Source organism: Drosophila hydei, unplaced genomic scaffold (assembly GCF_003285905.1).
Source record: "Drosophila hydei strain 15085-1641.00,03,60 unplaced genomic scaffold, DhydRS2 tig00008134-arrow-pilon, whole genome shotgun sequence".
In the NCBI taxonomy this organism is placed as follows: domain Eukaryota; kingdom Metazoa; phylum Arthropoda; class Insecta; order Diptera; family Drosophilidae; genus Drosophila; species Drosophila hydei.
Window position 1 is genome coordinate 695,973 of NW_022045843.1, and position 12,522 is coordinate 708,494.

A 12,522-nucleotide genomic window follows, 5' to 3' on the forward strand; every position below is an offset into this window, starting at 1 on the left:
ATTTTAAACCAATTTTTGCACCACAATCGAGCCGGTTTGTGGTTTATCAGTGGATTATTTTCGCTTAAAATTAATTTCAAATATTGTAATATATTATATTTAAGCTGCGCAGGACTTATTTGGAGGCAACGCCTCTTTATCAGTCCTCGCAGCTGTCATCATTCCAGTAACTGGTTGTATTTATGCTTGCCTCGCTACAAAGACTATGGTTCGCAGTCAAAAAGCGACTTCAAAAGAAAAAAAGGCAGCAATGCGCAGTTGTCGAAATTTTATATTCACACACACACATACACGCACACACAGTCACAATGCAACTATAAAATGTTAATCCTATTTTATTAAGTGCACGCAGACATTTCGATTCAAAGGAACAACAACAACAAAGCTGACAACCCCTTGCGCTCCATATGGCCAGCTGACTAACTGGATTCCACAGTCTGTCGCATAAATACATATACTCCATTATGAATCTATAGCCCGGGCAGTGGCATTGAGCGAGAGACGCAAAATATTTTTTCCTATTAATTGGCCAGTCAGGGTTAGAAACTTTAAGATCGTCACATATAGTAGATATATACATACATGCACATATGTCCATGTGTATGTGTATGTACGGCAACAGGGGCTGGGAACTTGAAATGTGAATAAGAAGTATGAAAAAACATTCTGACATTGCAAATTCGCATGAAATTATAAAACTTAAGGCGTTTACAATAGGATTTTATGGAATTTACAAAATATAATTTTATGTAATGAAAACAAATTAAAAGTAAAACGTAATATGTCTAGTCAAATTGAAGTTATTTAATATGCTTAAATATGCGATTTAATGTTAGCTCAAATTGTTGTAAGATTTGTAAGGAGTTAAGATAGGAGGAGTTCAGAAGGCGCAGCGGAATTTCAGTTGAGTTTTAGCTGGGAAAAGTTTTGTAAACTAAAGATTTTTCATTTTAAGATTGATACTGGATTTAGTTATAGTGAACTAATATCTTAATGTATCGCATACCTATAGAACTACAATTTAATTTAATTGAATATTTTAATATTTTCTTGACTCGTGTCTTTATGGGCATTCGAGCTGTGTTTGTATATATGAAATATATTCAGATTTGATATAAGATCTGACTTAAGACATGCGAGTATGAACCTTAAAGCTCATGAAAGACCTAAGCTAATGGTACCTGTGTATATATAAATGTATTTCAAATATAACATAATTCATTACACCTATATTTATTATTGCTATTTTCTTTAAACTGCTCAGCACTACTATTTTTATGAACAATCGATTTTTTATTGCCAAAAACAAATTAATTCTGACCAAAAAGTAAAGGGATTTATTTATTCTCAACAAAAAGTGGACATCTTTTCATTCATTCATTTTATTCATATGGTTTATGTTTTGGGTAGCGCACTACTATTTTTATGAACGCAACTGTATACATATATATTATATATATATATAAATGCTAAATAAACATTGGGCATTAGATAGTGAAGTTCAAGTTAATTTTTGGTTATAAATGGATTCAATTATGGGCACTCTTGATATCATTTTAATACATATACTTTGGTATCTATTAGTATTTTTAACCATTTGATTAATAGTTCTTGTCAATTTGTCAAAACTTGCTGTCGCAGGCGTCTCACTCGCTTGCGCTCTCTTTTGCTCTTGATGCCGTAGCGCTGACAACTTGAGGGCGTTACCTGTGTGGTACCTGTGAGTGAATGGGTTTCTTGCAGATTTATGGTCACATCAAGAGCTTTACTTATGGCTAAGAAAAAATGGAATTTTCATTTTGATTTCTGTGTCTAACTGCGATTGGTTTGCTGTTGTCAATTGCTTTGCATGTTGCACACAAATAAATTAATTTGGGGCAGGGGTTGGGGTGCGCGTGCCTCACTCAGTTGCAGCAGCCCGCATATGCAGCCAACTGGCGGCCACATGAAACGTAAACATTGGGAAAACAAATTTTCGTGTTACCCCCGAAAACAAGAAACGAACGAACTGTGGCAACAGGAGCGGGTTAAGCGGCGGCTCAATTGGCCAATTGGCGCAGCACAAAGGGGCAAGCGGGTGCCCGTAGAACCCATTAGATAGGGTGTCCCATATGTTTAGTCATTAATTCATTGCTTAATTGCTGCTTTTATCAAATACAAATTCAGTTTCCATCTGAGGGCAGGGCGGGGTTAGCTTGCCGCAAGTTTTAGTTGCGCCTTGAAAGAAATTTTCATTTCATAGTCGCTCATTGAAAATAATTAAAATTAATTAAGCCATTTTATATATCGCTGGCAGCTACTGCATTGGCTAACTGCTCGTACAGCCCTCTCCGGCCCCTCCCCAAGCGTATCTATAAATTTAAATCGCCTTTAATTGAGGCGACTTTTGGGTGACGAAGCACAGCGAAGACTTTGTGGAAATTGTCAGGAATTTTATTATGATTATTGTGCTGCTTCTTCTTCAGCTACTTCTGCTTCTTCTTGTTCTTGTTGTGTTGTAGTTTTGCGCAATGTTTTAATTAATATTTAATTACGGGGGCTTAAACTGACTGATTTGTTCAAGTTTTCCAAATATTTTAATGGAGCGATCTAATCAACGGAAAAAACAATAAAAAATACAAATGAAATAAAACACGTGCAATGATTGATTGGTTAAGTGTGTTTCTTATACCCTGTAATTGTGAGAAACTGAGTAGGCTGGGTGTCTAATGACTTGCGCCAAGGCGCATATACCCTGTAAATTAAGCAAAGTGTGTGAAGTGTATCTAGAGTGGCTTTAGCTATGTTCCTCTAGTTAGGGTCTATCTGAAAGACTTTAGTTGTTAGAGAATTGTTATTTGAAATAAATATTCTGCTATAACTTATGTAAAACGAGTTCATTATTTTGTTAGCCTTACTTTCTCAATTTCTAAAGTTTTCCATAATCTCATAAATATATATTTTAGAATCGATTATAGGAACTGTTCAGCAATTTGTAGTCGCAGCTTCTGCTATCTAAAATTTGCACTTCAAGCAGTTACAATTGTTCGAGGTTAGGATATTTTCTAGTCAAGCATTGCCGTTACAATAGTTTGTTGCAATGGGCCATGGCTTAAATGTGAGCACGAACAATACAAACAAACAAAAAAACTCAACTTGGCATTTGGTTCTTTGTTGTCTGAATCAAAGAAAAAGAGAAACACACACACACTCACACACACACACACATACAGTTATGCATATAAAGGATGCCAATAGATAGCTATAGAGCTGAGTGACTCACTCATATAGCCTGTCGCACTTGAATGACTGACTGACTGACTGATGGATTGATGGCTTGATGGACATACTGACTGAGTGACTGGCACGCATTGTCTCTGGCCAGGCTCACATTTCTTTACATTTTACGTTTAACATTTAATTCGTTTTTCTCGCTCTCAAATAGTTGTCGGAAAAACTACAATTTGAGTGATGGAACGAATTTGCATTCGACATTTTATGATAGACCTAGAGAGAGAGAGCGAGAGCGAGGGCGAGAGGCACTGTGCTGTACTGTGTGCCACGAAAATGTATCTAGCTTTAGTCCCAACTAATTCATTTAATTACCATACTAAAAAAATCAAATTACCTTAGAAATGAGAAATGTTTTAGAAGCGCGTTCTTATATCATCAGCGGAATTATTCAGAATTATGCCATTAAAAAGCATTCAAATTAAAATATTTCCCATTTGTTTATGGCTAGTGACAAATGGTTTTGTGTGTTAGTTTTAACTTAATAATCATTAAATAACATATTTAAAATTTGTTAAACTAACAATTTATGGTTTTAGTTAATGAAAATAAGAAATTGTTTGTTTAATCATTTTTTAAATATATATTTTGTAATAGAAAAAATTTAAAAAATTTCTCAAAAATTTTTTGAACTCTTGGAACTTAAAATTTCAATATTTTTTAACTTATTAATGGTTAAGATATTTTGAAATTCTTAAATTAAAAGAGTTTTAGAAAGTTTTGAGAAATATAAACTGAATTTTAGTTAAATATTTGAAAGTCTTTAAAGAAATCTATTTTATGTGAGAACTAGATGTTCAGATCTACATGAATGAATCACCAAAGGGTTGAATAACTCTATCTATGATGCATATGCATAAGGTACTATAGACATATATGGATTGATTTCCTTTATGGCATAGCAACCAAATATCTAAAGATAAAGATGCTGAGATAAACATAGATTTGCGATTCAACAGCTGAGCTGAGCAGGCAATAATCATCTATCGCTGCACACATTTGTCCAATAGATATATGAAATATATATATATATATATATATATATATATATATGTCAATTATAAGAATTTATTTTTAATATGCAATATATCCATATCTCTCTCTCTCCCTCCCTCTCTGATTTCTGACTACTTAATTTCCAAGTGCCATAAAAATGTGAATGCCTTTCGGAATGGAGAATTGAAAGCAAAGCGTATTTGGGCGTTGAAAAATAAGTTGGCTTATTTATTGTGCGCTGCTTATAAATATTTAAAAAGCCAGCAAATGAAATAAACAATTAGTTTATTTATTGACACATACGCACACTCAGACTCAGATTCAGATTCCGATTCGGACTCAGACTGAGACTCGCACCCAGACTCATTATAGGTTCTTTTATAAATTAAAATATGATATACATTGACTTATAGCTTAGGTATGTGGCCTAAAGTGCTCATGTTGAAAGGCATTTGTATTTGGAGCCCTTTGCATTCAGATGCCCGCCGTATGAATCACAGTGTCAAGATATACTTATAGAGCATATGCAAAGCTAAACATATATGTATTTATGGCATATTTAGCGCACATTTCTGCTATAACGTGAACTATTTGAAAATTCTAACAGGGTTTGCGACACACGAACTCAGTTTCTTACGGATTTCGCTTGTAAGTCTCGCAGAGCAACTTGTACAGAATATGGTATATATGACAGATATATGTGTGTCTATGTATATATACAAAATATGATTAAATATTCAGCACTTGTATGTCATAGCCAGAATTTGAAGTGCGATTTGTAACTAGCAGAATCGCAGGCTTTCGATTTGTTATTGTAATTCGCAATCAGTTAAAGCAATGAGCGTTATATATCTACATATGTATGTGTAAATATAAATATAAAGATCAATATACATACAACTTGAATGTATATTCATAAATATTCATGATTTATTCATGGCCAATTTTATCAAGCACAAATCTAACGACTTTTAAGAAACTCTAGCTAGACTATATCATATAGATAATATGTATATATGTTCTAAATATGCAGGAATACATATATTTTATATATATTTTATACATATATATAGTACTGCACTACTCCTAATTGAGCACTAGCTTTGCTCTAGGCAAATTCGTTTTTCAAATAATAATTTCAAGTAATTCCCAAGCAGTTCAAGCTAGTTATTGCCTATGGTCTAACGACATATGTAAAATATAGATATATAGATCAATACACAGCTTATCCATGTCAAAAGGCTGCCAAATCCGACCACCTCAACCCTATAGGTTTCCCCCTTGTAATTCGCAAACAGTTTAAGCAAATAAGTGCCTAAACAGCTCGTTTATTATGATCAAACTGTACTTTTAGTTGTTGCGCTGCACAAACATATGTTAAATATGGCAATTAATAAATAAAATGCGTCTATTTCAAATCAAATTGAAATTCAAATTCAGATTCAGTGCCCCGCCACCACCGCCACCACCAGCAGCAACCGGCGGCATTTTGAGTGGCCGTTGATTTAAAACATACATTGCGGCCTTTAATTGTGGCGCATTTTTGTCGAATCCGTAGAAAGAAGAAACACCAGCCACATTTCGTTTCCTTTTAATGAAAACAAATTTGATCGAATGTGGGCATGGGCATGGGCATGGGGGCTGGAGGGGGTTGAATTAGAATACCTAAGAAACAAATCGAATAACGAACAACTTGAAAGAGGAGCGCGCGAGCGCCCTGCCTGCAAATGGGCATTATGGATTGGGCCAAGTCCGTATGTATCGAGCTGTGCATATACATAGATATTCATCTGGTACTCGCTCATATTCGGGGGGGCTACAGAATTATGATTTGTGTAAATGTTGCCTGTGATTAAGCACTTTTAAGTGTAATTCGGTGATGTAGCTGTAGCTGTAGCTGTAGTTGAGATAGAGCACAGATACTATAAATAGCAGCGGCCAGAAGATGTTTGCCTAAACCATAACTAAAATCTTTATAGCTAAAGATATGTGTACGTATGTATGGGGGTTGGCGACGGGGGTTTGGGGGTAGGGCTATGGCTGTATGTGAGATCTTCAGCGTGGACCGCTGCGATTGCGATTGCGACTGCGGCGGCTGTTTAAAGTCAATTTTTGAATAATTATGAATCGTTTTTCAGTCGTGCTGCTTCTGCTTCTTCTTCTTCGTCTTTCATATTTCTTGTTGTTCTTCTCTAATTATAACAACATCATAATCATAATAATTTCTTATGAGTTGTATTTTGGCTAGCTCTTCGTGTGTTCTTAATGTGCCAAATATATTTCTATCTATTGAGCCAAAATTGCGAATATTTGTCCAACACACACACACACACACTTAGAGAGATTTGAGAAAAGCTAAAACTATCCGAAATGAATTATTGAAATCGATTTGAAATGCGTTTGTAAACTAACCAAAATGAAATTATGCGATTTCCCAATGCAACTGCAAGTAATATGCACACATACACATACATGCACCCATATATAAACACATACATCTCCAAGAGATCTAAGACTGTTTGGCTAAAAAATCAAATATATTTTTATATGCGATATATTGAATATTGAGGCAGATAACTTGTGGCTAAAAAGAGAATTGCAGGCGAATTGAGAGAAAAATTGGAGAAAATTAAGAGATAAACTAGAAAAATATACGACTGCAAATATACCCTACAATTTATAATTTACGTTATTATATATTATAAATCACATTTAGAGAAGTTCAGAAATTAAATACTAAAAAAGGTAACTCTAAAAAATATCATTACGAAAACGTTTTATAGAAAAACTTAGTTAGAACAATAGTTCCTAGAGAGCTTTAGGTATATCATAGTATCAGAAGAGAACAAGTCTTTTTTTATAATGCAGTCTAGGCTATATGTATTTAGAATATTAACAACTATACCAAATGTTGTTTTTCAACTAAGATTAGCGCCTTGTATGGGCCAATCCCTAGTTAGTCTAACACCTACATTCCAAACTGAAATCTATTTTTCGATTATCTCATTCTAAATGACATGCCTTTCCATATAATTTCTATGAGTCCCCTTCTCAGGCAGCTCAAATCAATTGAATGTGAATGTTACGGTAATTTCGCTCAGTGTATGGCTGCATAGTTTGCACTGGGAGCGGAAGTTCTTTAGACGTCACTTGCACTTTATTAAAATGATTTCGAGCAAAATAAAAATATCTGAAAAATATGTGTATGCTTAAATCACAGCTCCTTATATAGTTTTGTGCTTAATCGAAATCGCCGGAAATTATAAGATGCCAATAATAAAAATTAATATGCAGAGATTAAAGCGATTTATATGTACGCCATGGCGTATGGGAGGGCGGGAATGCGTGCGACAGAGCCATAAAATTGTTTATAATATAGCACACACACACTCGCACACACACACACACATAGACAGCTATACTAATGGCTGTATAATACATGGGTATATATCATATACTTTGGCTTGTTCAGTTAACACTTTGCTTTAATGACTAAGACTAAGGAGCGCCCCTCGTCTACTCGAAGCGAAATATTTTTTTTTCTTTTTTTCTTTTTGTCAATAAAATAGAAATTAGCGACGCTGAATCACAAATTCTAGTCAGTTGCTGGTGTACTATATATACGAATAAATATAGGTATTATTGTTGATTCTTAAGTCCATATTTGTAGGAATTGTTGGGTTATTTACCATTTTGTATCGGCTTTGTTATATTATCCACGTTTATAATCCCAGCAAGAATTCTAGTTGCAATGTTTATTAGATTTATTTTAGATATGTATTTTATAATTCTTCACTTTTAGCACATATTCAAATGTTTGCACGTTGCAGCTGCTGCAAATTTTATTTGATTTCTTGTCGTTGTTTTTGTTGTTGTTATTATTATTATTATTATAGTTGTTTTTATCACTTTGTTCAAATTGTCTGTCCGTTGCGCGCGTGCCGAATAATAAACAAATTTAGTTTAGCGCTAATTACAATTGCCGATATATGTACATATAATGTCAGCGTTATGTTTAGTTTACATTGAAATTGTTGTATTGACTGGATATTTATATATATATAAATTATTATAGAGTATGCAACAATAAGCCGAAGCCGGGTATGCCGCTGCGCGCGCTCGTGTTCGCACTGCTGCACGTTTAGTCAATGACTAAAGGGCGGGCAATTCAAAATTTTTTAAAATTCATCAACGCTGCTCGCAGCGACAGCGACGCCATCGGCAGCGCCGACAGCAGCGTCGCGTCAACTAGCGTCGACAGCAGCAAACACAACAAAAACCAAAAACTAATAAAATCAATTACAAACGCACACAAACACATTCATATACAAGAGCAGCCGAAGACGCAGACCGACAACAACGACGAACCGAAGGCAAAGAGCACGAACAAAAGCCGACAATGCGACGTGCTACACACGAAGTTCTCGTTCTCTGGAATCACAACAACAACAATATACTGTGCCAGCGGTAGCAGCGACAGCGACAGCGACAGCAAAGGAAACGGAGCATGGAACTAGAGCTGAGAGCGTGTCTCTCGGTTATTCTTGGTTTTGGTGTGTTTGTGAAGTTGCTATTGCAGCATAATTTGTTAAGCATTAACAAGATATATCGAATGCTATCGTTCATAGGTTTGGCTCTCATCTCTAAAGGGAATCTACGTTGTGCGCAAAGAGAACATTGGCAAATGTGCAGTGCTCTTTGCTGCTGTGCTCTCTCTTGGCCATTTGAATGTGGGCCAAAAGTAATGACAATAGCGGCGATTGTTTAGCTTGAATTTTAACGTACTTTGCAATGCCGACGCTTGGACCATTGCCAACTTTTGTCTAGCCAAGGCACGCTCTCTCTTTCTTGCTCAGTCTCTCTTTTGGCATGCACACACATACACTTGTATGGTTATTGCGCTCTTGCAGACGCTGAGTTACGCTGCTTGTGTGCGTGCAAGTGTGCATGTGCTTATGAGTGGGTGTGCACATTGGTGTTGCTTGCCAAATGAGCCAAGCAAAACAAAAAGGCAAAAATATACGTATGTATGCATACATATGTAAGCTTGTAGTAGGAATAAGAACAAGCGTGCACCTCGCCCTGCGACTCGTTGCACACTCTACTCTTCTGCACCCACAATCACTTCCAAGCGAAATATGCAAACAATTTTTACATTTATGGCAAGGCAATGACGTTTGCTCTGCAGCTAAGAATTTTTGCACTGATCTCGTTTTACATTATTTACTTGTGGGAATAGATTTTTAAAATCGCAGCTGCACAAATTCAAATGCAAACATATATACGTACATACATATGTATATTTAACATATAGCATAAGTTTGAGCGTACTAGAGTGCGGGCTTTGGCACCCCTAAGTAAGTAGAATTGTGTGCACTTTGTTTCATTATTCTCTATCCTAAAATATAATCGTCGCTATAAAGTGTCCTTTTTAGCTCTCACACACATTTCAATCGCGCTGCGTTGAGTAACTAACCCTCATGATGTGAACCGACTTTCAGCCGTTATTGCTACAGCTATCCATAATTACACAAAAGTCTAACATATATCGCATATAAGCCGCAGCGCAGCGCATAAATCGCAATTAATCAAGTGCAAGCCAATGCCGTTAACTCCCTGAACACCCCTCTCCGCCGCCATCAGCCCATGGTACATGAAACGCAGCAGCAGCAGCAACCCTCCCCAGTCCAACACAATCCAACCAAATCCCATCCCATCAAATACAGCAATAAGAACAAGAAAAAGTTCAACTGCTGCTTTGAGCTGAACAACAATTACAAGGCATTCTCTCTCGCTCATGCATGCGGCAGTGGCCCTCTCGCTCTCCCACTCTCACTCGCAAAATGAAAGCTACTAAAACTGTAATCATTATGCTTTATCGTAATAATCAGCAGCCGCAGCCTAGGCAAGTTTTGCCCAGCAGACGGCTCACACTTGTGCACAGCATACACACATATATACATACATACATACATACATACACACACACAAGCAGACATATATACATTGAGAGAAATATAAGTACTACATTCTAACATAACAAACAGGCAAACAAACAAAACTAAATTACAACAATTCCAAAAATTTATAATTGTGCTGCGCACACAGTTAGAAATCTCAAACTACCACCAGCAGTCGCAGCCACCCTTTCCACCAGTGCCAGCCTCCGCCCCTTCCCCTTGCCCATCTACTGCTTCCTTCCATTCCCCACAGTCTTGTTCATGCTCATTCTGAAGCTCTTATTCGGCCCTCAATCATCATCCTCATCATCATCCTTTTGGTTTGCCTTCTTGCCTTACAATTCGCCATGCTCTCTCTCTCTCTCCCTCTGTCGCTGCCATCGGACTGCGACGACGACGACGTCGTCGCAACTAACACAAAAAAAGGCAGTTAAGTTAAAATGTACTTAGAGTTTAAGCGTAACCCCGAAATCCCGACCGAACCCAAACGAGATTGTGTGTTTTAAGCGTTTTAGTTGCCCGCTTGCACACCCTTCGGCGAGCGTCAGCGACGGCGACAGCGGCAGCAACTGCGACTGCGACAGCAACGTCAGCGTCGACTTCAGCGTCGCTGCCACTGCCGCTGCTCAACTTTGGCAGCCGCAGCAACAACAAGCTAGCAAGCAAGCAAGCCAGCCAGCCAGCCAGCCAGTCAGTCAGTCAGTCAGCCATCTTGTGCGGCGTTATTAAATTTTATACAAATACTAAAAATGAAATCAAAATTTTCTTATTACAATGACTATTTTCTCTCGAACAGCTGTGCGCCCGAGCAGGGACCGACAATGAGTCCCGGGTCCGTTTCTGAGTTTGTCTTGCTGGTTGCGTTGCGTTGAGTTGGGTTCGGTTGGGTTGCTTTGGTTTGGTGTGGATGGGGAGGCTCTTGAGTCGTATGGCCCGGGCCACCCACCTGCCCGCCTGCCCGTCCGCCTGCCTGCCTGACTGACTGACTGTAAGTATGTTTGTCGAGTCGAATGAATTGTACTTATGCCATACTTATCGACTGCATTGTAAGGGATCCAAAGTTTTTTGGGTGTTGGCCCTAAAAATTGTTGCCCGTTGGCTCGTTTTTGGGTTGGGTTGGGGAGGCAAGCTTGGCTAGAAGTCCTGCAAATATTTTGTGCATTTGCCAAAAGCTATTCATAATTTCTATGCAGCCGTACAAAATTGCCATAAATTCAATTATAAATTTTTTAATTGTTGTACGCTCCTTGGCAGACTGAACACGTTTTACGAGTTCCTGCCACTGCTGCTGCTGCTGCCAAACAACTAAATAAATGAATTTCCATTAAAATAGATTCTACCTGTTTTAGATAAGCAACTCGCGCACAATCTACTCGATCCCTTGACTACCTGAAAGACATACATACTTAAAATTTAAATTAAACATCGCACGAAAAGGTAGAAGAAGCAGCAGACAACAGACAAAAAAACAACATACGAAATGCCTAAACAAATTCTGATAAGCACAGTGCAGATAGGCGCACAGGACAAGTGATGAATAATACCAATCACGTACCCAGGCCACCTCCAACGACTGTCCGCAGCCTAATCAAAAGAACATTGTAAACTAAGCCAAGACAAGACAACAGAAACGGAATTCTAAAGGATCACCGGACCAAAGAGCAGTTCGTCAAAGTAGCTGGAAGAAGGCAAGGCAAGAAGTGACTAAATTTATGCTTATAGACTGAAGTGATACCCTAGCTATATATAAACTTTCACAGTTCACTCCAGTAGTGCTCAATCTATATTATATATATTTTGTAAAATTTCTGGAGAAATTTATTCTCAAGTTCTGAACTACGTGATGTTGAGTTTATTTTTTAAACAAATCTTCAAATAGGTTTCGTGTTTATTAATGCCTTTTATATTTGTCTACGATCAGCATATGTTTTACCTAATATCGTTTATAGTTGTCTTGCTGTAGTTGTAATAATAATATTATCTACGTGACACATGTTACGTGATCTATTTGGCATTACAAATGTACTTGAGACTTTTTAAAACTTAAACTACAGATGCGAAATCACATGAGGCGGCTAGTAAACGATCAGGTTGTTGCATTTTGTTTAATAATTATGCAAATTAGGGATCTGAGCATCTATAATAATCCAGGTTTGCTAAGAACTTTTAATGGTTATACTTAAGAAATGATATATATAATATAAAATATGATAATATAAAAAGTTGGTCTATTTATTATAAGATATATTTGCATTTAAAATTAACAAGCAAAAAAGCGTAAGGATTGTATCCTATT

At 36.9% G+C, this 12,522-nt stretch overlaps 1 protein-coding gene across 3 annotated transcripts in view; it reads right to left on the reverse strand.

The window, feature by feature from the left end:
• LOC111603831 overlaps window positions 1-12,522 on the reverse strand; it is a 43,246-nt gene that overhangs the window by 14,524 nt on the left and 16,200 nt on the right. The window contains exon 1 of one of the 3 annotated variants that reach the window (XM_023321594.2): window positions 7,956-8,406. The exons of the other annotated variants lie outside the window; for them this stretch is intronic. Coding sequence (XP_023177362.2) covers window positions 7,956-7,958 — 3 coding nt within the window. The 5' untranslated portion in view covers window positions 7,959-8,406. Of the gene's footprint in view, window positions 1-7,955; window positions 8,407-12,522 lie in introns of those variants that run through there. 3 annotated transcript variants of the gene reach the window in all.